At 45.2% G+C, this 26,736-nt stretch overlaps 1 protein-coding gene across 4 annotated transcripts in view; it reads right to left on the bottom strand.

Annotated features, from left to right (window-relative positions):
• Positions 1-26,736, bottom strand: part of SH3PXD2A (SH3 and PX domains 2A) — a 340,171-nt gene that overhangs the window by 275,068 nt on the left and 38,367 nt on the right. For all 4 annotated transcript variants that reach the window (XM_067537043.1, XM_067537044.1, XM_067537042.1 and 1 more), the window contains one exon: positions 3,305-3,385. In XM_067537043.1, coding sequence (XP_067393144.1) covers positions 3,305-3,385 — 81 coding nt within the window. The remainder of the gene's footprint in view (positions 1-3,304; positions 3,386-26,736) is intronic.

The following is a 26,736-nucleotide window of genomic DNA, read 5'->3' as shown; positions in this document are numbered from 1 at the left end:
AGACACATCAGAGCTTTGCTTTGGGAACTGGGGATTAACACGTCGAGTTGGATTTTGCAATGAAGGCCCAGATATCATTTTAATCTCTTCCTCATACCACAATGGGTGCTGAAACTTGTTTCAAATTTAAAATCTCGCTCGTCACTCCTGAGAATCTGATCAGTTTTTCCTTTAATTGCAGTAACCCTTGGGAGCCCCAGCCATGGACCAGGACTCCACTGCACGAGGCGTGGTACAAATACAGAACAAAAGAGACAGCGTCTGCCCCAAAGAGCTTATTGTCCCATCTCAACAGCACCATGTTTCTCTCCATCAGGTGAATCCCGCAACCCTCAAGGGGAACTCGAGTCCACTACACAGCAGAACCACTGCTACTGCACTCTGCAGGGGAAGCAACGCTGGGGGACATGCCAACCTCTGTGCCCTATGAAGCACCACACCGCAGCAGCCATGTGGCGAGGGGTAGGCATAGTGAACAGAGCTGCAAACTACAGGAAGGCACTAACCAGAGTACACCCATGGCAGTTACAACCGGCTGAAGTAGCAACCCTGCTCTGCACAGGTGTAAGTGACACCACAAAGGGTGGCCGTGGGGTGCCTACATGGGGTGGGAGGGCCTGGGCTGGGAGCAACTGGTAGGACACCCACTCAAAGCCCCTTTATTTGCATGCTGTGTTGGGGATGTGGATTTTTGCCCTCTCCTAGGATAGGAAAGTCAGCACAGATGAAGCGAGGAGTTAGTGGCAGAGAGAAGGCATCCCGTGAAACGCCACTTTGGTCTTTGCCTTTCTAACTCGCCTCTTAGACCCACTGCAGAAGTTCCAAGTGAGCTGATTTAACATTTAAATCCCTGATGCTGAGCTTTCATAGAATTACAATTAAAGCTGCTATGAGGGAAGTGGGTACAGTGCATGCCTCTTTGCTGATAGAATTAGTGATGCCCATCTTCACCAGGAGTCCAGCATAATTAATATGAATAAAATAACAATAACACTCTGCTCTCCACTAGTGTTTTTAACCTGCAGATCTCAAAGCACCTTACAATAGCATGCATGCATCACGGCTCCCATTTTGCATATGGGGAAATTGAGGCACAGAAAAATGAAGTGACTTGCCCAGAGAGTCACTAGCTGATCTGAGATGAGAACCCTGGTCCTTTAACTTCAAACCCTGAGCTCTAACCACTGGAGGGATTCTGTCTTCCCTTCCTTCTTAAGGAATGCGGCAACTTTCTTTGTACACCCTTTGCACAAAGGGCAACTCCCGAATTTCCTGGGAGGGAAAAGGGTTAAATGAGGGAATGTCATTCCTTTCTTGTAATATTTTCTAGCGGGGGGGAGCCGCGTTACACAAGCGGGAGTTTTTTCACTGGCGCTAGGCACTTGCACTTATCAATGGGACCTTTCAAGACTCACTCTCCCTGATTGAGACATCATTTCCTGTCCAACACACTAACCCCATTGATAACTTCAGCTTGATGGGAACTTTTCAAACCTACCAGGAAAGGCCAGGAGACCCAGAAGAACATATACATGAAAACAGAACTGGAGCTTAAAAAAAAAATTTAAAAAAAGAGAGAGAGAAACAACTGTTTTGGCCATGACCTTTCCTCTTATACAAATACACATCCTTAGAAAGCTGCTCATCAGTGAACAACCATAACATCAACCACAGCGAAACAACTGCGCTTGAGGCTTATCATCTATGGCTTTGGTTCTGCTCAGTCTACACATTTCAACCCAGTCAATGGGTGGGGCGAGGGGTGGGAATGCAAAAGGAAACATACGGAAAGATGATGAATGTACCCTTTTCTGCCTTCATTCCATTTCATTTCACCCGTATCACAAACGGGGGATTTGGGTTGTGGGACTCACTACCTTTTGTAGAAGACCCTAAAGCACTATCGCGTGCATTTTTCAAAAGTGATTTAGGGTGCTCAGCTGCAGACAGTTCAAAAGGAGCTGATTCTGAAAATCAGACCTCTTTAAGGGTCTTCCACTGGCCACCCAACGATTGAGGAGCCTGTTCCTTGCAGGTTCAGCATGACGAACAGGTTTGACATCCTCTGTCATGACGTGGCTTTGAAGTTCCTGGCAGGCTGTGCATATGCAGAGGACTGGCTAGAGGGAACTTGCTTAGTATTCTAAATACACAAAAAACCAAACCACAAGTTTCAGACACAGATCAACCTTTTCCCAAAATTCAGGAGCTCCTGGAGGCAGGGTCGAGCTCTCCCCAAGTGTGACTGAGCAATCACTGCACGTCAAGGTGATTTTATAATCCCAGCCAATTATGCTCTAGCTGTCTAGAAAGATAGCAGTGGATGACTGCTAATCAGATACCAAGCAGGAACCCGCTAACTAGCCTTCCAACAGCCTAGGAACAGCATAATAAATCATTAAATAGCTGGTACCAATGCTGAATTTTGTAATTTGGGAAAAACACACAAGCCAGCATAAAGAAAAGTTCGTTTTCATACCAACGCTGGCTACTGCTGGAGAGGTAATGATGAAACAGCGTACAGGAACATCAAAATACAGAGACGTGTAATACAAACAGGAAGCATGTTCTAGTGTTTAAAGCTGGGGCTTGGTTCAGAGTACAAAGTTGGGTCGACTTAACTACATTGTTCTAGACTGTGAAAAACTTCACACCCTCTGCAAGGTAGTTAAGCTGACCTGTACACACTTCAATGGAAGAATATAGATCAATGGAAGAATTCTTCAGATGACCACCGCTCAGAGTGCTGAATTTACTACAGTGCCGGAAGAACCCCCTTCTGTCACTGTAGTGTCTACGCTATAGCAGCAGTTGCACAGTTGCAGCTGTGCCATGTGATTATTTCTAGTGTACACACACCCTAGGCATCAGCACTCCTGGCTTTTGCTCCTATCTCCGGAAGGGGAGGATGGGTTCATAGTTAGAAGAGAGGACTAGGCATCAGGACTCTTGAGTTCTAATCCCATCTCTACTGCTGACTCATTGTGTGACCGCGAGCAAGACACTTCTGAAAGATAGGCCCTGGGTGTTTAAAGTTAGGCACCCAAAACTAGAAGTCATTCTTGACAATCTGGGCCTTAACCTTTCAATGGCTCAATTAACCCTTCTGTAAAACAGGAAGGATAATACTGATTTACCCATCTCACGTCCTGTGATGAGTAATCCAAGTCTGCAAAGTGCTTTGAGATCATTCGATGCAACAAGCTATGTACGTGCAAAGTCTTATTTAATGTTCTTATGATGGTGTGAAAATATACAAACAGAAACAGGAGTAATATCTCCAATAAGCAAAATGAATTGTTACCTGCAGGTCAAAGAATTTGCTGTATCTCCGGTAGATGGTCTGGGAAGTTGAGTCGGACCATGTTACGTTTATGATATACACCTGTTTGAGGGAAGAAAAAAAAATGTCAACACAGTGCCTAATGAGCACAAAAGCATTGGCTGCAGTTCAAACGCAGAAAAGTCAGGACCCATGTGTGTGTCTATGTAAGGAGATGATTTCAAATCTTTAATGAGTTTGACAGTCTAAACCACTCAGTCCCCCACGCACACTGGAAGAAACACAGCACCGAACTCAAAGTTAGTCTAAATTAAAGCTGTAGTTCTGTCCTGAACTCACCCTGGGCTTTCATAGGCTTCTTGGGAGAATGCCCAGTGTTATACAGCACAGAGCCGAGTCTTCCACCAATCCACTTCAGTAACTCCTACTGACATTACTTTTCCTGGGTTTAAAGCTTTATTTGAATATTGGCACACTCCTTACTTCCCCCTCTGCCCCAAATCTATGGGGACACAGGGTACACGCTAATGGTGGGACTGAGCAGGGGCCGCTCAGGAAAGCTGCTACTTTCCACCCCATGCCATGTTCGGGTCACTGCTGCTCCAAAGGAGTCATCTGCTGCACTGTCCCTGCACACCTTGGAGAGGAAGGATTGTGCAGAGAAAACAACAGCAGCCTGGTTCCAGAGGCCGTCCTGCTCCCACAGAGGTGGGAGGACAGCTATACGGGTGGAGGGAGTGGCATATCCCAGGGTGTCTGCTTCCTTTCCCCCAACACCAGAGACCTGCAGACTATTCCCCGCCTCGCCTTCACAGGCACCCGAAGCCTTTCTCCCTGCAGAGGCATTTTGCTATCACAGGACATTTTTATTAAAAAAGTAGAACAATATAAAATGAACACAGCACATATTAAGTGGATTACAAATTGACCAGCTGCTAGGTCTCAAAATGTAATTGTAAATGAGGAGTCGTCATTCAGTGGGTCTGTTTTCAGTGGGGCTCCACAGGGATCAGTTCTTGGCCCTAAGTTGCTTAACGTTTTTATCAGCAACCTGGAAGAAAATATAAAACCATCACTGATAAAGTCTTGGCAGAGTGGTAAATAACGAAGAGGACAGGTCACTGATAGAGACCAATCTGGATCGCTTGGTAAAACTGGGCACCAGAAAACAATGTGCATTTTAATACGGCTAAATGTAAATGTATACATCTAGGAACAAAGAATGAGGCCCTAGTTACACAATGGGGACTCTACCCTGGGAAGCAGCGACTCTGAAGAAGATTTGCGGGTTGTGGTGGATAATTAGCTGAACACAAACTCCCAATGTGACACTCCGGCCCAAAGAGCTAATGCGATCCTAGGATGCATAACCAGCGGAATCTCAAGCATGAATACAGAGGTTATTTTATCTCTGCATTTAGCACTGGTGTGACCACTGCTGGAATACTGTGTCCAGATCTGGTGCCCGCAATTCAAGAAGGCTTTCGATAAATTGTAGAGGGTTCAGAGCAGAGCCACAAGACTGACTAAAAGATTAGAAAACATGCCTTGTCGTGATAGATCTTCTTCAGTCTATTTATATTAACAAAGAGACTGTTAAGGGATTTTTTAATTATTGTATATAGATATCTACACGGGGAACAAATATTTAATAACGGGCTCTTCAAGCTAGTAGAGAAAGATAGAACACATTCCAATGGCTGGAAATTGAAGCTAGACAAATTCCGACTGGAAATAAGGTGTACATTTTTGACAGTGAGGGCAATTAACTGGCAATTATTGGAACGATTGACCAAGGGTCATAGTGAATTCTCCATCACTGACAATTTTTAGATCAAGATGGGATGTTTTTCTAAAAGATCTGCTCTAGGAATTATTTTGGGGGAAGTTCTGTGGCCCGTGTTACACAGGAGGTCAGACTAGATGATCACAATGGTCCCTTCTGGCCTTGGGATCTATGAAAGGAATCTCTGCCAGACTCATTTTATGGAGTTACAACTGTGCAACCCCTGCAGGTTAGGGGACCCAATTCAAATTGGCCTCATGCGACACAGTTCAACTCTACAGTAGGTCATACACTGGGAGACGGATTCACCACTGACTCATACCATAGGATACCGTTTACACCTGTAAAAAGTGGATGTAAAACAGTCAGATGGGAAAGGCAATGTTCTGCACCCAGTTCACACCAGTGAAAGTGTTGACAAGATGCAAAGGCTGGAATAACGCAACCCCCAATCCCCAGAACAACGAAGTGTAGAGAGAGGGTGAGGGGAGGGATGTGGGCTTGGAGGGCCTAGTGGCTGGAGTACCTGGCTTCCTGCCCATTTCGGTGGTCAAGATCAGTCTTCAAGGCAGAAGGTTAGGGGGATCCGGACCCTCCCACTGCACCCAGCTTCAGGCCTTGTATAAATCATCCCGGAGTAGGGCACCTCCAACATGGCGTCTACATTCACTGCCCTGGGCTGCTTCCTGCCTTTGCCTCTTTAGTTTGGGGTCTGGCCCCTATGGTCCAAGTTCCTGTGGCCCTTGTCTCCTAGTAGTGCCCCCTGGTACACCCTGGATGGTGTCCTGCTGTGATCCCAGGTTCCTCCAGGCACAGCACCCTAAGTTTGGCAGGATTGGACCCCCACAAGGTCTCTGTGCTCTGATCCCCTCTCAGGCCGGATGCTCCTAGGCCTCTTTCTAAGTCTCCTTTGCCAGGAAGACACTGGTTGGTCCGTGTTGGCCGCCTCAGCTGGCAGGCTAGTGACCCCTTCCCTTCAGGTAAGGAGAGAGCTAGCTCCGGTCTCTTCGCGGGTCAGCCCTGAACTGAGCCAGGCTCCCTCCTCTTCTCTCCCTCCCCTCCAGGCCTGGCCAGCTGGGCCCAGAGGCTCTCCTTCACCCCTTCCGTGCTGGTGGGTGGTTCCTCTGGCTCCCCCATGTTTAAAAAATGTATTTCCTGATTGTCAGCTCCTTGCGTCCTGCCACACAAATATAGACAAAAAAAAGGGGGGGGCGATTTCTGCTCTCAGTTGCACCTATGGGCCAGATCCTGATTCCACAGATTTAATGACAAAAACACCACAGTCTTTCAAAGGATCCCGAGTGAGCCCTATATCCATAGTCACTCCAGATGAACCCCAGTGTAACTGAAAGCAGAGTGTGACCCAAAGACTACTGTGTCTTTCAAGCAAACGTCAAGCTTCATCTACAAACACAAGATAAGGGCCTGGTAGCGGAAATGGAAGGAGCAGGACTGCATCTCCTCCTATCTCGCAGCCCAAACCCTTAGCAGCAGGAACTCTTGCTTTCCCAGTCTATGCAAGTGTGAGTTTCTGTATCTGCAGAGATTGTGGCTGGATAAGCATCACTCCCCGCCTCTGGCTACATCAAGCGGCCTTGCAAAGGTCTCTGGCTAGATAATTGCTTTTCTGCTTTTTAAAAGATAAGGTGCACTGTGTTCAGATCCCTGGAGAGAACTCAGAGAAAAGGCTGAACAAAGGATCATAATGGGATTTTTCCCCCCTTTCTTCTTCCCTGATGGGAGAGGGAGCCTGCCGATGTCTACAAAACAAAGAATGTTCACTCACATTCCCCCATCTGTTACTACCATGTTCAAATCCCATCTCAGTTTGGACATGGTACCAAGTGAAAAAGGCTGAAGGCAGATCCCTAGAAGGCCTTGCGGTCTCTCTCCCCTAGAGAGGAAAGATGGTCTGTGGTTAAGACGCTAACCTAAGACCCAGGAGATCTGTTACAGGATTCCGGAGTGACCTGGGGCAAATCACCCTCTATACCTCAGCTCCCCATCTGTACAATGGTGATAACAGCACAGCCCTGCCTCATGGGGATTGTTGAGAGGATACATATTTTAAGGAGTGTGAGGTGTTCAGATATTACAGTGATGGGAGCCATCTAAGGACCTCAGATAGACAGATGGACCAACAGAGCATGGGCATCATGAGGAGCTTATTTACCAGGTTTAAAGCCAGACCTGCATAAAAATATATTTTTCCACAAGATTCTTGTGCAAAAACATTGGTCACTTCAATCCAGGGCATTTCCGCAACCCAGAAATTCAGTTTTTCATCAAGTTTTTACAAAATGGCTACGTTTGGAAGATGTTCCATGGGAATAGCTATAAAACAGAGAACACACAAAGTTCAGAACGCTACGGGGGGATGCAAGCTGATGTGTGTCCAAAATGAATTCTTAATTGGGGTTCTCAAAAAGTGGATAATATAGGAGTGAAATAGGCCTACTTACATACAAAAAACCCCACACAGTGAGACTGCCTAGCTCTTTTTTTGCAAGTTGGTACCTTTTTCAAAAGTTGGAAACAACATGTAAATACCATAAATGTCAAGGGTTTTTTAAATATCATTTCATTTTCCCAAGGCTTCTACTTAGAACTCTCAAAAAAATATGGGTTTTAGCTTTTACTTGTTATTTATTTTACAAATCTATTCTATCATGTTCTGTCCTACTTTTGTCTTCATACTGCCCTGATCACTGTAACATCTAAGTGTCTCTCAGCAAAGCATTAAGGGAATGACTAACATTATCAGATGTAGTTTGTTATCCTTCTCATCCTCTCTCCAGGGGGAGAATTTTGCGTGCAGTGGAATGTTTTGTTTTGGTAAGGTTAAGTTTGTGAGTTTGTTTTAAAAATACATCCAACCCTACTCTGGGTTTATGTTAGGGAAGGCAGGTCAGAGAAGTACACCTTGCACACGGTAGATTTGGGGAGTTCACTCCACAGGCTGGGACCAGCGCCTGACAAAGCTCTGCCTGCTGCACGGACAAACTTTACCCTTGTGATAGAAAGTTCCACTGTGCCTGAGGAGTGGGGCTGGTTGGCCACAGTCCTCATCCCAAAACTTTAGGGTTTTGTAGCTCTCCTGGGCATAGACCATGGAGCACCTTGAAGATATGGACGGAAACCCTGGATTTAACTGGACATTCTACAAGAAGACTGTAGGAAACAGAGGACAGGTTTGACGTGCTCATTTAGCCCCTGCTACTGAAGAGATACACTGCTGCGGTAGTGCCTAGCGCCACCAACTGAGGTCAGGGCTCCCGCTAGCTACCGTGTAGGCATAACTCTCTGCCCTGAAAAACTTCTATGTTGCAATCCCAGCCCCAATGGGATGAAAGCTCCCATTGACAGCAGTGAAGTCAGGATTTCATTAATAGTCTTTAAAATGGAAATTAAATCCAGTCTCAAAGTCTCTGTAAGTCTAGCAGGCTTGTTTTATTCTATTCTGTTGCACTGGTAGATTAGAGAAGCTGGGTAAGAAAACAATGCTGGCTTCCAATTAGCTAGAACTACATGGGATCAAATTCTGCTCCCTGTGACTAGGTGTAAATCTGGAATGGCTATTGATTTTTTGCTTATCTGCGTAAATTAAATTTCTCTTGGGAAACCACCATATAAAATAAATGGAGAAAAGGGTTTTGCTGGAACTCAGAAAACCTCAGACTTTAAAAGGCCATTCTAGAGGTTTCAAAAGCCTCAAATATCATCATCTCCTCCCACAGGAATCTCAGTTTGCCATTTATCCAGCCCTATCGGCCTTGGATTTACCAACAATCTTTGCATGAAAGGCAAGCTCTACTCTGGTTACTTATTCCCCAGCTCACCTCATAATCTTCTGCTGGGGCCATTAAAATTGGTTGCTGTGAAAACGATTAATGATATCCCAGGGGATTATGACTTCAGGTGGAGAATAAGAAAAAGAGCTGTTGGGAGCCTGAGGTCATGCAAAGGCAATTGTAACAGAGAGACAGTGGGATGGCAATCCTGGAAATATCTGACAAACATGGAGAACTGTCCCTCATTCAAATGTTCTGACGGCCGGCAGGGCAGGAACCAGACCTAGCTGCTGTGTATAAATTTGAGAACCAGCACTGGTGCGTCTCGCACCATCTCTCTGATATTTCACTATCCAGACAGCTCACAAGAACGGAGCAGGAGAGAGAAACTGCAAACAGGCTCATGGCTTTGCTATTGTAAGGCTCCATAGCAAAGACGTTTGGAATTTCTGTAACACTTCAGTCCACAAAGTGGGAAGGAAACAGATTTTTCAGGGTTGGGAAGCCAGTATAGATCGTTTTTTAAATGGTGACGAAAATGTTGGTGACTCTCACCAGACTTCTTGTCCCAATCTACTCCCTTCCCTCCCCTGATCTGGCTTTTGTCCCCACTGCAGTCAAACCAGGCAGCTCTCTCCCTCCCACTGCCTAGGAGTCCAAGAGGTCACAGAGTACAGAAGAGACAGGCTCAGCTCCAGTGCTCAGCCCCACCCCAGCCCAGAACAGCTGGGAGAAGCCATTACAGTGAAAGTCAGACTTCACCTCCTAGTCTGGGGCTGGAGCATGCTCAGTCACTCTGTGGGGATGATGCATACAGTCCTGTCATACCCAGGATGGATGTGGGGGGGAAGAGGGAGCATGGGCAGAGTTTGGGAGGTCTGGGGGGACAATGTCACCCCAACTTATGATGATGGAGCCATCTCCCCCTGCCGGGTGAGGGGCACAGGGCTGAGAGTGGGGCCGGCCAACAGTGGGGACCCTGGTGCCTCACACAGGCAGCCCCGGGAAGGTTTGGGGGTGGGGGACCCTCAGGAGGGAGCAGAGGCGGGGGGAGGCTGCTGCGGGTGGCAGGCCTGGCACTGCTGGCGGAGCCGGGGACAGAGCCGGTCCTGCTCCGCACTTTGCGCCAGCTATTTCCGTCTCCAGACGGAGCACTGCTCCTGACAGCTGCCGCCGCCCCACCTCCTGTAGCAGCAGCCGCCGCCAGGCACGCTCCCCATGCAGGCTCCCGGAGGCGGCGGCTGTGTCCGCACTGCTGCCCAAGGATAATCTCGACGACAAGGTGCGATCAACGCCGCCATTTTCTCTGGAGGGTCACATCAGCCTCCAGAGCTACAGGGGAGCTGCTGCTCCTGCCCCCCCACGCCAAATTAAGCAGTCACACTCCACCTACGATATGTAGGCCTTGTTTTTTTTCTGAAGGTGGGGGGGAGTTCGGGGGAAGAGAGGGGCGCAATTGTTACACAAAAGGCAACGGGGGGCTCCATTTAAAAAGTTTGAGAACTACTGCTGTAAGCAACTGACAACAGGTTCTTACGATAGGAGGTGTTGGGCAACCGTCCGTGCTCCCAGCCCTACCTATACTACTTTCTTCGATACTACTGTCCTCCTACAGTCCGGGTTTGTACAGCGCTAAGCACAATGGGCTCCAACCCTGTTCTGTGACATGGCCATTTCTACAATAATTAATAATAATCTACAGCACAAAGAGCCCATTTGAACTTGGCTTTTCAGCCAGCAGCAAACACCACCCGCTTGATGGACTTAATGCACCCTCTCTACACACATGCTCATCATCCATCACTTGAAAATTTACGATGGCTACTTTACGATGAAGTATGATGTGGAACTGTCAAGTGTGGCCATTACCACAAAAACAGGGATAAACAATGACACCATCAACATGTTAAAATAACCACTTTGAAATATTTGCATTTGTTTCTGTTAGTTTAATTACTCTGTGCAGTAATTCAAGACATAAAATTGGATTTCTTTGTGACCTCAAAGCATCACCACAACAATCTTAAGGGTAAAACAAAATCTAATAATACATTTGTACAGATATAATTGAAATGTTACAGCTCCGGTGACATTTTTGGTCAACATCATTATGATTTCTGTTGAGAGTGTGTGGTTTCCACAGTCTTCATTGCTTTGCCATGTACACAGTTCTATGCAGGGAAGATTGTTTTGACTACAGACAAAGTTGATTGTGCAGTGACACCTATTGGTACAGGCACAAATAAGGTCTTGTAGATGCTCAGATGCCATTGGGCCTTGAAGAATACAGGAAATAGTTCTCATCCACGTTTTTCCATCTATCTCGTAAGGGTGATCCAATATCTGGCTTACCTATGTGCGAAGACATCCAAATCTTTGTTTGCCAAGATGCTGTTATGACATGCTCTTCAAATCAGTCCTCACAACGTGGGAATTTGGCAAGTGATTTGTCCTTTTTTGGTGGCTAGATTGAGGCATAAGCAATTCGGGTCTCTGTGGGTCTCTTTTTCTTTCTTGTGCTGGTCATACAGCACTGCTACCACCTTCCTGGCTATAGAAAGTGCAGCTTGTCCATCACTCTCCCCGTTTGGCACCATCTGTGAAGCAGCGAGCTCCCTGAGTTCTGACAACATAAAACACAGATTTTTTCCCCCCAATACCAGACCAGGGATGACACAGAATCACATCCTGTTAACGAGTGTGCAGCGGGAAGTACGTTGCAGAAGTCAGCAGTGAATACAACACAAATGGCATGCACAGGTATGGAGCGATGCTTGTCAGCTGTACTGGGAACAGTGCCTGTTTCAATCCACTTGTTATCTGTGTGTTCCGTTTTTGGAAAGCGCTGAACAGCAAGGACCAAAACATCTGTATCAAGGGACCTCATTTCTATGGTTCCTTTGACACCAAGAGACCCAAGAGCCACAAAGGCACATACAGCATGCAGAAGGATCCTTGTGTCTGCTTCCTCTTGAGTATTGAACAAGTCCTGGGCTTCTTCAACACCTCTACTGGTGATGGACTTTGCTATTTCACCACTGAAAAGACCTCCGGCAAGAAGCAGTGGCTGTGTCGGGTGCGCTCCCACACTCCCTCCCAGGTGCATTTTGAACCATATATTTGCAGAGGAATTTTACAAGTGACTACTTGTCGGATGCCAAAATAAGGATATTGAGCACCCTTTGCTGCCTACAAAGAGCAATGAGAAGGAAAGGTGATTTCCTAGAGTGTAAAGTATATATTCAACTATCACTGGTCTGGATCTGACTTTCCTATCAAATGCTGCGTTTTTAATGGAAAATATCCAGCTCTCCCTGGCATAAATCCACAGAGTAACCTGATGTCACAACTTCAGCTTTCATGTGACTGCTTTTTCGATCAGCTGTTCAGAAGATGATACTTTGGGGACAGTGGGATTGGAGTGGTTTGAGAGTGACTGGGATAGATAGCAGGATGGGACCAAGTTGAAAGCCCTTAGGAAGCTGAAATTAACTTTTAGTACAACTAATGATGCTGACTATTCACTACTGATAGTCTTCTGGACACAGAAACATAGCTATAGTACATGGAATATGCAGGGAGTATCTACATAGCGCTATCAACTTTTCCATTGCCCTGCAGCAAATTATCTGGGGCCAACTTCTGTGCTGACTTGCCCTCCAGGTGATCCTTTTGAAGTCTGTGGGGTCACATCACGTATAAAACAACACATTAGCTAGCTAAGACGGGATCAGCCATTAATAAAGCTATACCCTTTAGCTCAGAACAGCAGTCTATAATTTCTCACAGAAAGAAGTGCCTCTCTGTATAATAAAAGTTTTAATTGGAGGAAGTGCGGGCGAACAATTGAAGCAAGGGATCTGGCAGTCCGGGCTCAATCTCACCTCTACCACGGATTTCCTATATGACTTTGGGCAACGCACTCAGGGTCAGTTGCTGTTCTCACCGAAAAAAAATCACTGTGAGTTTTGCCACTGACTTCAGCTGGAGCAGGACGAATCTCTCTAATCCCTGTGCTGATATTCTCCATCTGTAAAATGGGGACACCAGTACTTATCCCTGCTGAGGGTTATTCCCTAGCTTCCTAAGGCAGGGCTTCTTATAACTTCCTCTGAAGCAGCAGGTATTGGCCAATGTCAGAAACAGGATGAAGGGCTAGTTGGACGGGCTAAATGGTCTGATGCAGTATGGCAATCCCTATATTCTTGTGTGTTGGCAGACATAATTAAGGTCTGTAGTGTGCTTTGAGATCCCTGGCTAAAAGATGCTATCTATGTACATGTAGGCATTATAATACAGCTGGCATCTATGTGGGGCGGCTACTGGTAAGCATCTTCTTGCTCACAACCTTGCCACAAAAATGACACACACTAGCAACAACGGGATGGTTTCCCCATGTGAAGAGGGTATATGGTAATGCCCATCCTGTCTTACACCCAGTTTAATCAACACAAGACAAATCTTATATATAACAGAGCTCCTCTTGCAATTGATGGAAATTTCTGACACTGAGCCTCATTAAAGCTGCCACCAGTTTTGTATATTAGCCCCACAGCACAAATTCTACCAACACAACACTATCCGTGCAATGCAACCTCCGTGCACAGTGGCAAAAGCTGAGGGTTGGCCTGAACCTGGAGCTCTGGACCCAAACCCTCCTGAGTTTTGGGAAGTTTGTATCAGGATCCAAATCTCATAGGGTGGACCCATCCCCCCCTCCAGGGCTCAAAGTGGGACATCAAATCTGAAAGCCTCCAGGGCCAGATTAAGCCAATCGGGGCCGAGTCACACCATGATTTGGGACGCCCTATGGCTCCATCCCCATGCAATGGCCCAGCCCCACACTTGGACTGGCGCTAGCAGGGAGGCCCCTCCCAGGAAGGCAAGGGAAGCACCGTGGGCTCCCCCCTTTCCCACACAAAAGACAGCAGGGGTCCCTCTCCCTGCGGAAGAGCAGAGGTGACTGCAGAGTACCTTCTCCCCCGCATTCAGAGGAGGCAGCTGGCTGCCAAAGGCAACAATACGCCAGTATTGACCGCAGAAGCCAGACTACCTGTTTGGATAGATAGGCAAGACCCACTGCACCGCTCCCCTCCTGCCACATGCCGAGTCTCTGCAAGGGTGTGATGGCGGGGGCCGCTACAGCAGTGGAGGTCAGAGTTAACACCCCACTGAGATGCATGGAGCAGGGCAGACCTCCCACGGCTATTGTTTCAGCTACACTTGGGTCAGGTTTTCAAGCTTTTATCTACAACTATGTTGTCTACAAGGTTACTTTTTTTTTTCCCTTTAAGATTAGATTCTGATGGAATCCTATGACTGTGGAAGCTAGCACCCTAAGCAAGTGCCTTTGCCTGAATCCATCTCTGAACACCTCCAAACTTTTCGCAAGTTCACATTCTCATCCCAAGTGCACAGCTCAGACCCATCTCCCATCTACACAGCCCCTGGCAGGGAACCTCCCAGCCCAGGTCGACAGACTTGTGCTCCCAGGGCTATCGATCCCATGCTAAAAATAGCTATGTAGAGTGTTATGGACAGGCTGCAGTTTGAAGCCAAGGGAAGCCTTCCCACGCCGAGCCACAACTTCAAAGTGCTGTCTACATCTACACAGCTATGTTTCACGTACCAGCTCCCAAGTCTGTCACCCCAGGCTGGGAGATTCGCTGCAGCGGGCATACCCTCAAAAGCCCCAGAAGGTATTCTGGGACGTCCGGAATACCGTCGGATGTGAAATCAGACTGTGAAAAGTGGGGCAGTCCCAGAACCGGTGGCGACTGCATAGCTGGTGCCATGAAATGAGGTCACTTTTTAGCAAGATAGTCACTGTGGGGCCACAGCTTGTCAATGCCAGAGCTAATAGAAGAGTGTTTTCAAACAGTCCATAGCATGTGGGGTTAGGAGTGGTTCTCTCCATTTAAGTTGCAAGAATGGAGAGCTGAGAAATAGATACAGCCTTGAAGAAACAAGAAACCGAAGGCCCCCCAGTGCTGACAAATGGAGACAATTTCTCCTGGGCTACTCATTCTATTACGTTGTTTTAAACTAGTCCTATGTGCACAGGCTGAAGCAGACTCCGCACAGGTGCAGATTGTCTGGCTTTTTGATGAAACAGATGTCATTTCACAGACATCCCTTTATACAGCTTGAGTTTCCATTACCAATTGGGGAAACGTAACTGAGAAGCAGTCATGATGACCCACGGGTCTGATGGATAAAAGTTTCACACGTCTAACTTTTTAAACGGCAGCAGCAATGCAGTGGGGTTGGAAAGAAGGAATCAAAGCAACAGGACGCTCTTTCATGTGTGGTACGTGGGCAGCTGCCCCTTTCAGTGAAGGCATCTACACAGTGGGCCAGATTCTCAGATGGTGCGAAGGAGCACAACTCTGTTGATCTCAGTGACCATTTTTCTGTTTCCAAAGTGGGGTAGGGTGGGTCTCAAAAAGCAGAGGTGCTTTGCCAACGGGGCTTGCAATTTAATTAAACGTATAAAAGGAGACATTTTCCCATCCACTATATTCCTTCATGCGGTGTGTTTTTACTCCAACGGTGATGCTGTAGGATTAATTTCTGTTGGTGAGACACAAGCTTTCCAGCTACACGGAACTCTTCTTTGGGTTAGGGAAAGATACTCAGAGTGTCACAGCTAAATACAAGATCGAACAGATAGAATATATGCTAGCTATGTATGGTAAATTAAGGCAGTGGTTCTCAACCAGGGGTACGTGCACTCCTGGGGATACACAGGGGTCTTCCAGGGGGTACGTCAACTCATCTAGACATCTGCCTAGTTTTACAACAGGCTACATGAAAAGCACTAGCGAAGTTAATACAAACTAAAATTTCATACAGACCACGACTTGTTTATGCTGCTCTGTATTCTATACACTGAAATGTAAGTACAGAATTTATATTTCAATTGATTTATTTTATAATGATATGGTAAAAATGAGAAAGTAAGCAAGTTTTCAGTAGTAGTGTGCTGTGACACTTTTGTATTGTGACGTCTGATTTTGTAAGCTAGTAATTTTTAAGTGAGGTGGAACCTGGGGTATGCAAGACCAATCAGCTCCCTGAAAGGGGTACAGTAGTCTGGAAAGGTTGAGAACCATTGTTCTAGGGGCCATCCAAGGTGAAATGGCCAGTTAACACCCTGCAGTCATAGGACAAAAAGGGGGATTAGTGGGTTACAGATTGTTGCAATAAGCCATAAATCCAGGGTTTTCATTAAAACCATGATTTTTTGTGTCTCTTTTGCAGACAGGCTCAAGATTCCTCAGGATGCAGGCCCTGTGTCCAGAGGTGAACTTCACCTCATATGCCTCCAGATTTCAGCAACCCCACAACATGACAGCGAAATGTCGTAATTTCCTTACTACTTTATCCATTTTTTTAAAGCAACTTGCAGTCCCCACAGCACACTCCTACTACGAGGTGCATAAGTAAGTTCCAAGTAGTAATCAGACTGGGAAGCTACTTCAGCCATATTTATGTATTTAGTAATTTACATACCAATTATAGCCATAGCAACAAAGCACTATTTGCAAAAGGGACACAAAATAAGATTGCAGAAGCAATCCACAGTGGCGTTGCATTAAATACCAGTCAGAACCTACTCAACCAGGCAATCCAGCTAGGAACAGACAGCATCCTAGCACAGCTTCCATGCACCAATGCTCCCAAATCACACCCCAGGTCAGCGGCTCGAAGGCCAGGTCTACACTACAGACCTATATCAGTATAACTACATCGCTCAGGGGTGTGAAAAGTCCAAACCCCTGAGCAATGTAGTTATACTGACCTAACCACCTGTTTAAACAGCGCTAAACATGGTTCCACATGGGGAATTATTAGTTAAACTGGAAAAGATGGGGATTAATATGAAAATTGAAAGGTGGATAAGGAAATGGTTAGAGGGGAGACTACAACGGATCATACTGAAAGGTGAACTGTCAGGCTGGAGGGAGGTTACTAGTGGAGTTCCTCAGGGATTGGTCTTTGGACCAATCTTATTTAACCTTTTTATTACTGACCTTGGCACAAAAAATGGGAATGTGCTAATAAAGTTTGCAGATAACACAAAGTTGGGAGGTATTGCCAATACAGAAAAGGATCGGGATATCCTACAGTAAGATCTGGATGACCTTGGAAACTGGAGTAATAGAAATAGGATGAAATTTAATAGTGGAAAGTGTAAGGTCCCCAGAATGACTATGAGCCACCAATGTGATGTGGCCAGGAAAAAAGCTAATGCAGTCATTGGATGTATCAGAGGAGATATTTTCAGTACAGATAGGGAGGTGTTAGTACCGTTATACAAGGTGCTGGTGAGACCTCATCTGAATACTGTGTGCAGTTCTGGTCTCCCATGTTTCAGGAAGATTAATTCAAACTGGAACGGGTGCATAGAAGGGCTACTAGGATGATCTGAGGAATGGAAAACCTGCCTTATGAGAGGAGACTCAAAGAGCTCGGCTTGTTTTGTCTAACCAAAAGAAGGTTGAGGGGAGATACGATTGCTCTCTAAATACATCAGAGGGATAAATACCAGGAGGAAGAGGAATTATTTAAGTTCAGCACCAATGTGGACACAAGAACTAATGGATACATACTGGCTATGAGGAAGTTTAGACTTGAAATTAGACGCAGGTTTTTAACCATCAGAGGAGTGAAGTTCTGGAATAGCCTTCCAAGGGGAACAGTGGGGGCAAAAAATCTAGCTGGCTTCAAAACTGAGCTTGATAAATTTATGGAGGGGATGGTATGATGGGACAGCCTAGTTTGGCAATTGACTGATCTTTGACTACTGATGGTAGTTATGCCAATGGCCTGTGAAGAGATGTTAGATCGGATGAGTTCTGAGTTATTACAGAGAATTCTTTCTTGGGTGTTTAGCTGGTGAGTCTTGCCCACATGCTCAAGGTTTAAATAATCATATTTGGGGTCGGGAAGGAATTTCCCCCAGGGCAGATTGGAAAAGGCTCTGGGGGTTTTTCACCTTCCTCTGTGGCATGGGGCACAGCTTACTTGCTGGTGGATTCTCTGTACCTTAAAGTCTTTAAACCATGATTTGAGGACTTTAATAACTCAATCATAGGTTGGGATCTATTACAGGAGTGGATGGGTGAGGTTCTGTGGCCTGCGTTGTGCAGGAGTCAGACAAGATGATCATATTGGTCCCTTCTGACCTTAGAGTCTGAGGAATGGCTATACTATGAGAAGATGCATTATTTCAGTCCCATCTGTGGCCCCATGAAGCATTAGAAAAGCCAGTTGACAAATATAAACACAAATACCAATACCAAGACTGTATGTTTATTTGGCTTTTTGTATCTCCTGGATGCTCAGCCTCAGTAATTAATGCCTGGCTCCAGTTCTGAAAAGCAATCAGAGAAGAGGTGGGAAGAGGTTGCATCTTCAAATAAACAAGAATCTAATTATTTTTGAGAGACAAAGACCTTTCAATAAAGTTGTTGGCTTAGCACCACCTTCTACCTGGTTCCCCACTGGGGCCGGTTGAGTTCTAAAGTATTTTGAAACAGAGCTTGTGTTTCTTCAGCCAGTGGGTGGTCAACACAGCCAGCAACCTGAGAGTTTCAAGAATTCCTCACAAACACAAAAGCAGAGAGATTTCTGCCCAAGAAAACAGCATGAAAATGACCTGACAATTAAATGAATGTTGCTCAGGTGAGTTTAATCTGGAGGCTTGCCTCCAGACAAAAGCTGTACCAATTTAAACACATTGTTTTAGAAATGTACAGTTAAATCAATGATTGAACTAAGTGCAGACCAGCTCCGAGAAACATATCTGAGTATATAAATCCATAGTGCAATCTATGGAGAAGTGTGCCAATAGATCTGTTGTTTGGGATGAGTTCTGGTGAGCAAATGCCTATTGATCTCTCATGCCCCTAACACTTCCTGAACATTGATCCTGAGGATTATAATAATTTCTTCTTCTTAGCTAAAAAAAAGTGAATGTTTCATTTTCATACCACTATTCAACATGCAGGAAAAAGTCCATGACAAATCCTGGAGCTGCGTGCATACATCCATTGGAAAAGGAGGGGTAAGATTTTAAAAAACACTCAATATTGGCCTGTATTTGCTCCCTCTGATATCCACTGACTTTTAATAGAAAAAGTTAGGCCAATTTTGAGCTCTTTTGAAACCGTACCTTAGATCACAATTAACTGCCTCTCGACTCCTAACCATTCAAAAGAGCACACAGCCATTCAAACCGCACTGAAGTCAATATGATAGTCAGCCCCTTTGGGCTAAATTCAGCTAGTAAAACTGGGTACAGTTCCACTGACTTCAATCAGTTTCAAATTGACTTCTCTCTGAACCAAAACAATGGGACTGAGCCAATGCCCACTGGAATCAAAGGAACGATTCTTGTTAACTTCAACGGGTGCTGCATTAGGCTCAACGGAAACAGATGCAGTCACTAAAGTATCAGAAAGATATTGACAAACCAGGGGAAATTCAGAACAGAGCAACAAAACTGATTATGGAGCAGGAGGGACTGACTTGATTTAAGGGAAAATTACAAGAACTATAGGTGAAATTCTGCCCATATTAAAGCCAACAGAGATTTGCCATTGACTTCAGCGGATCCAGGATTTCACCCCAAATATGCATAACTTCATTAAATTATAACGAATAGGAACATGTTTACGGTCATGTTAGTATAAACACCAAAGAGGTAAAAGGAATTTAGGTGTATCCCAGGATGGGATAGCTAAAAACAATAAGATGAAATTGAGTAAAAGAAATTTTAGATCAAAAATAAAAAAAGAAGTCCTTAATAGGATTGTAAACCTAATGAGTCTCTCAGTGAAAGTCCCAACTTTTGTTTCTTTGTTCCATCCAATTTTAAATGACCCTGGCCTCTGTTGTCAGGGAAATGGATGATATGTCAACTTCTTACGCAACAGGCCTGCTCTCACTCTGTATTCAAAGTCAGATCTGCAGGCTTCACTAACCAGAGAAAGGCCCTGAGAGAGTGAGCTTGATTCTGGCTCATTCATCATTTACAGAAGTGTTACATAAATTTTAATGGCAGGACATACTTCTGCCCTCAGTTGCTCAGATATTGTAAACCTGGAGTCACCCGATGGACGTGAGAGAAAAAATGGGCCAACGACGTTACGTGGGTGGAACCAAGGTCAGATTTGGCTTGTAGAATCTTTATTACTGGTGATGACATGTGACCCAGAAATAACCCAGTCTGAGACATTCAGACCCCAGGGCTTGCAAGGTGGGAGTGGGATGGCTGGGGGGGACCCCACAACTTTTCAGCTGTATATGGATTAATGTTTAATCTGGAAATTAGGGAGGCACCAGTAACACAGAACCCCACACAATGCCAGTTTTACAGAGTCACTTCTCAGTGGAAATGTAAAAATTGTTCCCTATGGACATTAATCCCTTCACCTTTCTTCCTGTTCTGAGATTTAGGGCCTATGTATACTAGGGATATTTGTACCACTTACACCAGTACAGCTCCCCAAAGTACACTGTATTGGTGTAAGGGCTTGTCTATACAGCAAGTTACTATGGAGCAAGCCAGGGTGAGAATCTACAGTGCAATAATGTCCCATGTGGACATTGCCACAATGCACTGAAAATCCCGCTGTATCGTTACAGTGTCCACCCAGGACGTTACTGTACGGCAAAGTGATGTGATGTAGGTTCACGCGCCGGCTTGCCACACAATAACGTGCTGTATAGATGAGCCCTAAGGCGGTGGTTTGCAGCCATTTGAAAACAGAGTACACCACAACTCTGCAAGCCCCATTTTCTACCAGTGCAGCACTGGGGGTTTTGCACTGTATAGATGCATAAGTAGAGCTGCACCAGGACAAGTTTTCCCACCACAGGCAGGCCCAGCATTTCCATGTGTAAAGATAGACTAATAAACCCAACCCTGTCTTCTGGGCTTATTATCCTTTTGGTAATCCTTGTTCTACACCAACACTTGGATGCAGTTTATATTAATATGCTTTGATTTCTAACCTTACAAGTGACCCCTAAATGCAGTGCTGGAGCAGCAGAGCAAGGGCCTGGGAAAGGGAGCAAAACTCCTTCAGGCCCTTACAGAACAATGACAGTCTCCGGGGATGTTCCTATTCCAAATAATGGAAATTCTTCAGGCGGCGCCCTACAGAACGGTGGGATCTTTTCTCCCACCGCCCACTTTTGAGTAGAGGGGACAGGAAAGTTCATGTAAACTAAGAGGCCCCCAGATTCTCAAAGCCTGAACAGGCTGCTACAGTCCTTTATTTGTGATCTACAGTACATAAAGGAAAACGTCAGCAAACCTTATGATTTTTATGTTGGTCATGCAGCCACATTTCTGATGGGAGCATAGAGGATAAAAGCATATTAAAAAATGTATTTGGACAAATCTGGCCTACTATCTTTTACATAACTTCAAACTTAACATGAGTTAGAAAGATGGGAATTTTACACCTTATTTCAAAAGTTATAAGAATTTGGGAGAGTTTTAAACTGCATCAGGAAATGTACATCTTAGGTCTTTGGTTAAAATATCTATCTATGTGTACATGCATATGTATAACGTATGCACTTTTTTTCTGTAGAACTGCAGGGCAAGACTGACAATGTGAAGCTAGGATAGGAAAAGCCAGCCTATCCCTTCAGAGGATTGGAAGGATATAATGCTAGCTACTATGGGCCTGATCCAAAGTCTTTTGAAGTCAGTGGGAAGTCTGATCCAAAGCACTGAAGTCAATTGAAAAACTTAACCTCATTAACCATTAACCTCAATGGGCTTTGTCTTCAATGAGTTTCAGATCAGGCCCAGGAGTAAAATGCTTGGAGAAACCCATCTTCTTTGACTGTCCCGGGTTCAAAGGCTTTTGGGTTGACATTAGAAAGTTGATGCAAGAGTTAGGTGAGGGATATATCCATTAGACCCCTGTGATTATGACAACTGGGGATGGATCACTTGATGATAACCTGTTCTGTTCATTCCCTCTTAAGCACCTGGCACTGGCCACTGGCAGAAGACAGGATACTGGACTAGATGGACCATTGGTCTGACCCAGTGTGGCCGTTCTTATGCTCTTAGCTGATTTTTAAAAGACAGGATTTAATACACATTTTATCTGTGGAATAGGAAACATGTCTGCATAAGCAATTCCTAAAGCCTGCAGCTACAAAGCTCTGAACTCTCTATATCATTCTGCTTCTTTGGTGTGGCAAACTTCGGTAAGTTTGCTATGCTCTCATTTCCTCCTCCTCTTCTCCCAACCATCAATCATCTTGACATACTCTTTCCTTTCCCTCCTTCTCCTACTCTTGGTTTCCTGCCTGCAGACTAGCTGCCCTCTACGTTCAGAATGTTCCTTCCCAATCCTCAGCATCCAAGTATCTCCTGTTTTCTTCTGCTCATGGGCAAGGTGCCACTGGGAACCTGAGGAAATAGACATCCCCTGTAGCTTTTCAAAGAGGCACTGTTCCGATTCCATTCACATAGACAATATTGTAATGTCTGGTGTAAGTGTAAAACTGTCCTCTTCTGGAATTAACGGCACGGGGCCTTTATACGCACCCTGGAGCAGCTCTAACAGACTTTCTCCTTTAGCTCAAACGGCAGCAGAGACCTGCATTTTGGAGCAGAAGAATGTGAATTCTATCCCCAGCATTAACTGGAAGTTCCAAAAAGGCAGGATTTGCAGCACCCAGACCAAGGCAATGTCCACAGCGACTACAGATCTGAAACAATCTCTCTGGCTCCAAGCAGATATCCCAGTGGAATGTATTAAAGCAGAGTTAAAAGGCACAGTGTTACATTTCCTCTCCAGATAACGTTCCCCCTTTACAGCTTTCACATATCAGCAATCATGCAAATGTAGGTAACAGACATGGTTACAGTTACTTCATGTTAGTTGTCACAATATCACCAAGGATACAAATTGCTTAATAGTCACTTAAATTGTATTTAATTTCCTTCCCACTTGCAGCAGCATTTAGATTACTTCCCATCTTTAGCTTGGAGTTACCTGCATGCCTCAAGAGAAGAATTCACCCTAAATACTCTATAATTTGGGAGCCTGTCTCACAATTATTAACTCTCAGCTGCCAGTTAGATTAGGATCAGTGGCACTGGGCTACTCTTGAGTAAATATTTAGACAGGAGGCACTGACTACACACGCTACACAAAGTCTTTGCTTTCTCCTGGAAGTTCAATAGTGGCCCAGAACTAATTACCCTGCAACTCGTCTAATAGGCAGACTCCACTTTAAGGACCAAGGACCAGATCCTGAAAGGTAGTTAGGCTTCTAAAGATGGAGAGGTGCCTGGAAAGATTTTCAAAAGCACCCAGGCACCTACTTCCCAATGGGAAAATCCTACTAGAAGATCTCTGCATCTTTACATGCCTAAATACCTCTAAAAATCTGGCCTAAGTGAGATGAATGAGATGAAATGTTTCTCCAACACTTCAGTACAGCAGCAGTGAAACGTTTCTCCAACACTTCTGTTGCAGTAGTTCACATTTAGAAACTGCAGGGGAAAAAATAACAATACAGTACGCGTCTGCAGCACCACTCTATCTGAGACCCTCAAAGCTCACTCACACAGTCATGAATTTACCCTCGCCGCCTCTTGTTAGATAGGCAGTGTATTACCAGCCACATTGCGTAGAGGAAAAAAACTGAGGAAGAGGCAGATTGTAAGTGTTGTAGCCAAAGTCACACAGAAAATGTGTTGCAGGGCCAGAAAGAGAGAAATGTGCTGTAGAACCAGGGACAGGACCCAGGTGTGCTGAGTCATTCTAGTTTGGGCTTTATCACATGAATATCATCCTCCCTCTTAAATGAACCCTGGAGTTAATTCTTCCAAACATTGCTCTGGGGTTTGGTCATGCAATTTCAATTCAACTCTTACGGGAGTCAAGGAGAGAAAGGCTCTTTATACTGATCCCCTTTAGCAGCACTTTGATAACTTACCACAGCAATCCCCTTCCAGTTTGCCTATGAGCCTAACCCAGGCCAGCCACAAGCCACACGTAACAAGAGTGTTACTCATTTACAGGAAGCAAAATTTGTTCTTGCGAGTCAGCAGTGGTCACCTTGAAACAGACCTTTTATAGCTCTGCCTATATTATGTGTCCTATTGAAACCAGAAATAAAACATGAATCAGCAAAATGACTATAAGCATTGACATTCCTGCTTTATAATATAATCACAATTATATCTGGTTTCCGTGACCACCCAGTCAAACACAAACTTGAGATATTTTACAACGGTTACTTAAGACAGAGATTTGCCTATTGGAGATTAGAAGAGAAATTTTTCAAAAGTGTCTAAGAGATTTAGGATCCTATGTCCCATTTTCAAAAGTGACAGACACTTTGGCATCTAAATCTTGTTGAAAGCCAAGGGGATTTAGGCTCCTAAAGGCCAATGTCACTTTTAAAAATGAGCTTTATGCTTTTAAGTCATTTAAGCACTTTGGAAAATGTTATCCTAGATACGGAGAGCATTTTTACTGCAATTCACAACCCCACCAAGTTACTTATAACCCTCCCCCCCAAAGGCAGCATTGTTTTTCACATATGCACCAGATGGGCCTAGGCCCCAACACGAAACAATATCCGAACTAAGATCCAGGGCTTGATTCTCCACTGCTCCGTGCAAAGCTGTGCTCTGCCAAGGCGTAATGGAGACAGCAGGGTTGTCCAGTTCTGGCTCAGCATAAACTCAGAGACGCAGAGAATCTAGCCCGGAGTCCTGGGAATAGAATAGTCAGAAAATTAAAATAAATTGCTTCCATTTTGATTTAACCTGGCCATTTGTTTCACAGCAACTCTCCAACCACCCAGATGTTTTGTCCAACACATTCCTATGCACAAATGCTTGGTGCCTGGGACATCAATATTTACTGCCTGCTGTGGCAATATTCTAGGCAGCCTGCAGGTGGACTGGGCTAGGAAAAAAACATTTTTATTCTAACACGAGGGCAGCACACAGGTTACCCCAACTTCACCTGAAGTGGCCAAATGCAAGACTCACATACCTACTGCCAAGCATGTTATCAACAACTACTTGCTCTGTAATTCTTTTCCTGAGCATTTGTTTTTATGAGCAGATTTCACTTATCATCTCAGTATCATACTTTAAATGAACTCAGCTGTTTCTTTTTGCAATCCCATTCAAACCATGCATGCTGCTTCCTACTCGTAGGCACAAACCCTGGCTGTATTGAAAGCTACCAGCAATTATTAGAACTCAGCAGAGTGGAGAGGAATGTTTGCAATACCTCCTGCAATGACCCTGCAGTGATTAATTTATCAGGTAAGAAATCAGGGTGGTGCTAAAGCTCTGGACTGGAAGGCAACAATCTGCCTTAAGAGTGGAGTTTCACAAATAAGGGGTTATCACAGTGATCAGGGAGTAGTCAACCCCAGGCCACGTGGCTATGAGCTGAGTTGCCAAAGAAAAGATGGAAAAAAAGGGGCTCAGGGATCACCAAGCTAACCAGCCACTCCCCACAGCCATCTTCACACGACCAGTACGACACAACAGGGTGTGAGCGGAGCTCTAATAATGCAAACCATATGTGCGTGGCACGAGGCAGCAGGCTGAGTGCCATTAAGCACATGAGGTGTGAATTGCATCATAACTCTCAGCCTGGAGTCCCTTGTTGCACTTGTCAAACGGCCCTGGGCAGAGCTGTTCAAGAATTTGTTTTCGATGTTGTAATTCTCCTCCCCTCATCAGTCCCTTGAAGTCCAGATATGTCCAAGTAGGACCCAATCTTGCTCACTTCACCCACATGAGTAAAGCTAACAGGGCTGGCCCACTGTGCTTTCCTTAGAGCTTCGGTCCAAATAAAATAATTCCCTGTAGTGCAAACACAATTCATTTCCTACCTTGGAAGGAATTTGTTTGAGAGAGACAAAAGACCTGATCCCAAGCCCCCTTGACATCAACAGGAATCCTTCCCATTGTCTTCAATGGACCTTGGATTAGCCTCACAGCACAGCAGGTTTCAACTGTAGATTTTTCTCTTCTTCTTCCACTCCCATGGCTGCTGTGCTTACTCCTTATCAGGAGTGGCTGGGGTCTCTTACCTTTCACTGTCACTTAAAGCTAAATGGAGGAACTGTACGAATACTCCAGACTCAACTTAGCCAGGAAAAACGCCCGCTGAAGGTACGAGTCTGATTGAAGTCACGGAGAGTTTTGCTTGAGCTGAGGTTGCTGGATCAGACACCAGTCAGTGTAGGCTGGCGCAGTTAGAGTTATTTACACCAGTTTAGTATCTGTGCCTTAGCCACCTAAGTGACAGTAAATACTTGAAAGCAGCTCAGCCACTGCTGATGTGCAGTAGAGACAAATGCTAGTCTCAGTCAAGCCAATGGGAGGTTTGCCATTAACGTCAGTGGGGTGAGGATTTGGCCCAAGTTGCAGAAAGAACCTAACTTGCAAGGGTCAGCTGCTTGCAAAGTGCTATCACTCACATGAGGCTTAGGCACAAAGAGAGGAAAATGCTGAGTTCCTTCTCTGCCTGGTTGTAGCGTTTCATGCCACTGTAAAGCAGCCGGGGTTGCTTTCAAGTTTGCACTTAAAAAAGCAAAAGTGGGAACACTGCCCAAGTCAATCAAATCCCACTGTAAGCAGAAGTTTCTGAGGAAGTCTACCACAAACATGAGTCAGCCTGGTTTGGAGAAGCTGCCACCTCTCTCATTTGGGGGAATGAACGGACTTTGAAAGACCCAGAGGCAGACAAAACTAAGGAAGGAATTATTCCAGATTAACCAACGCCGCAGTTTTTGGATCCAAAGAGGCACAACTATACTCAAATAGTCCCTTTTTTCTGTTGACCATCCGAATT

Source organism: Emydura macquarii, unplaced genomic scaffold (assembly GCF_026122565.2).
Source record: "Emydura macquarii macquarii isolate MOO-44397 ecotype Brisbane River unplaced genomic scaffold, CSIRO-AGI_Emac_v2 contig_3692, whole genome shotgun sequence".
NCBI classification, from domain to species: domain Eukaryota; kingdom Metazoa; phylum Chordata; order Testudines; family Chelidae; genus Emydura; species Emydura macquarii.
Note: the sequence above shows the minus strand (reverse complement) of the source record. Positions and strands in the feature narration are given on the sequence as shown.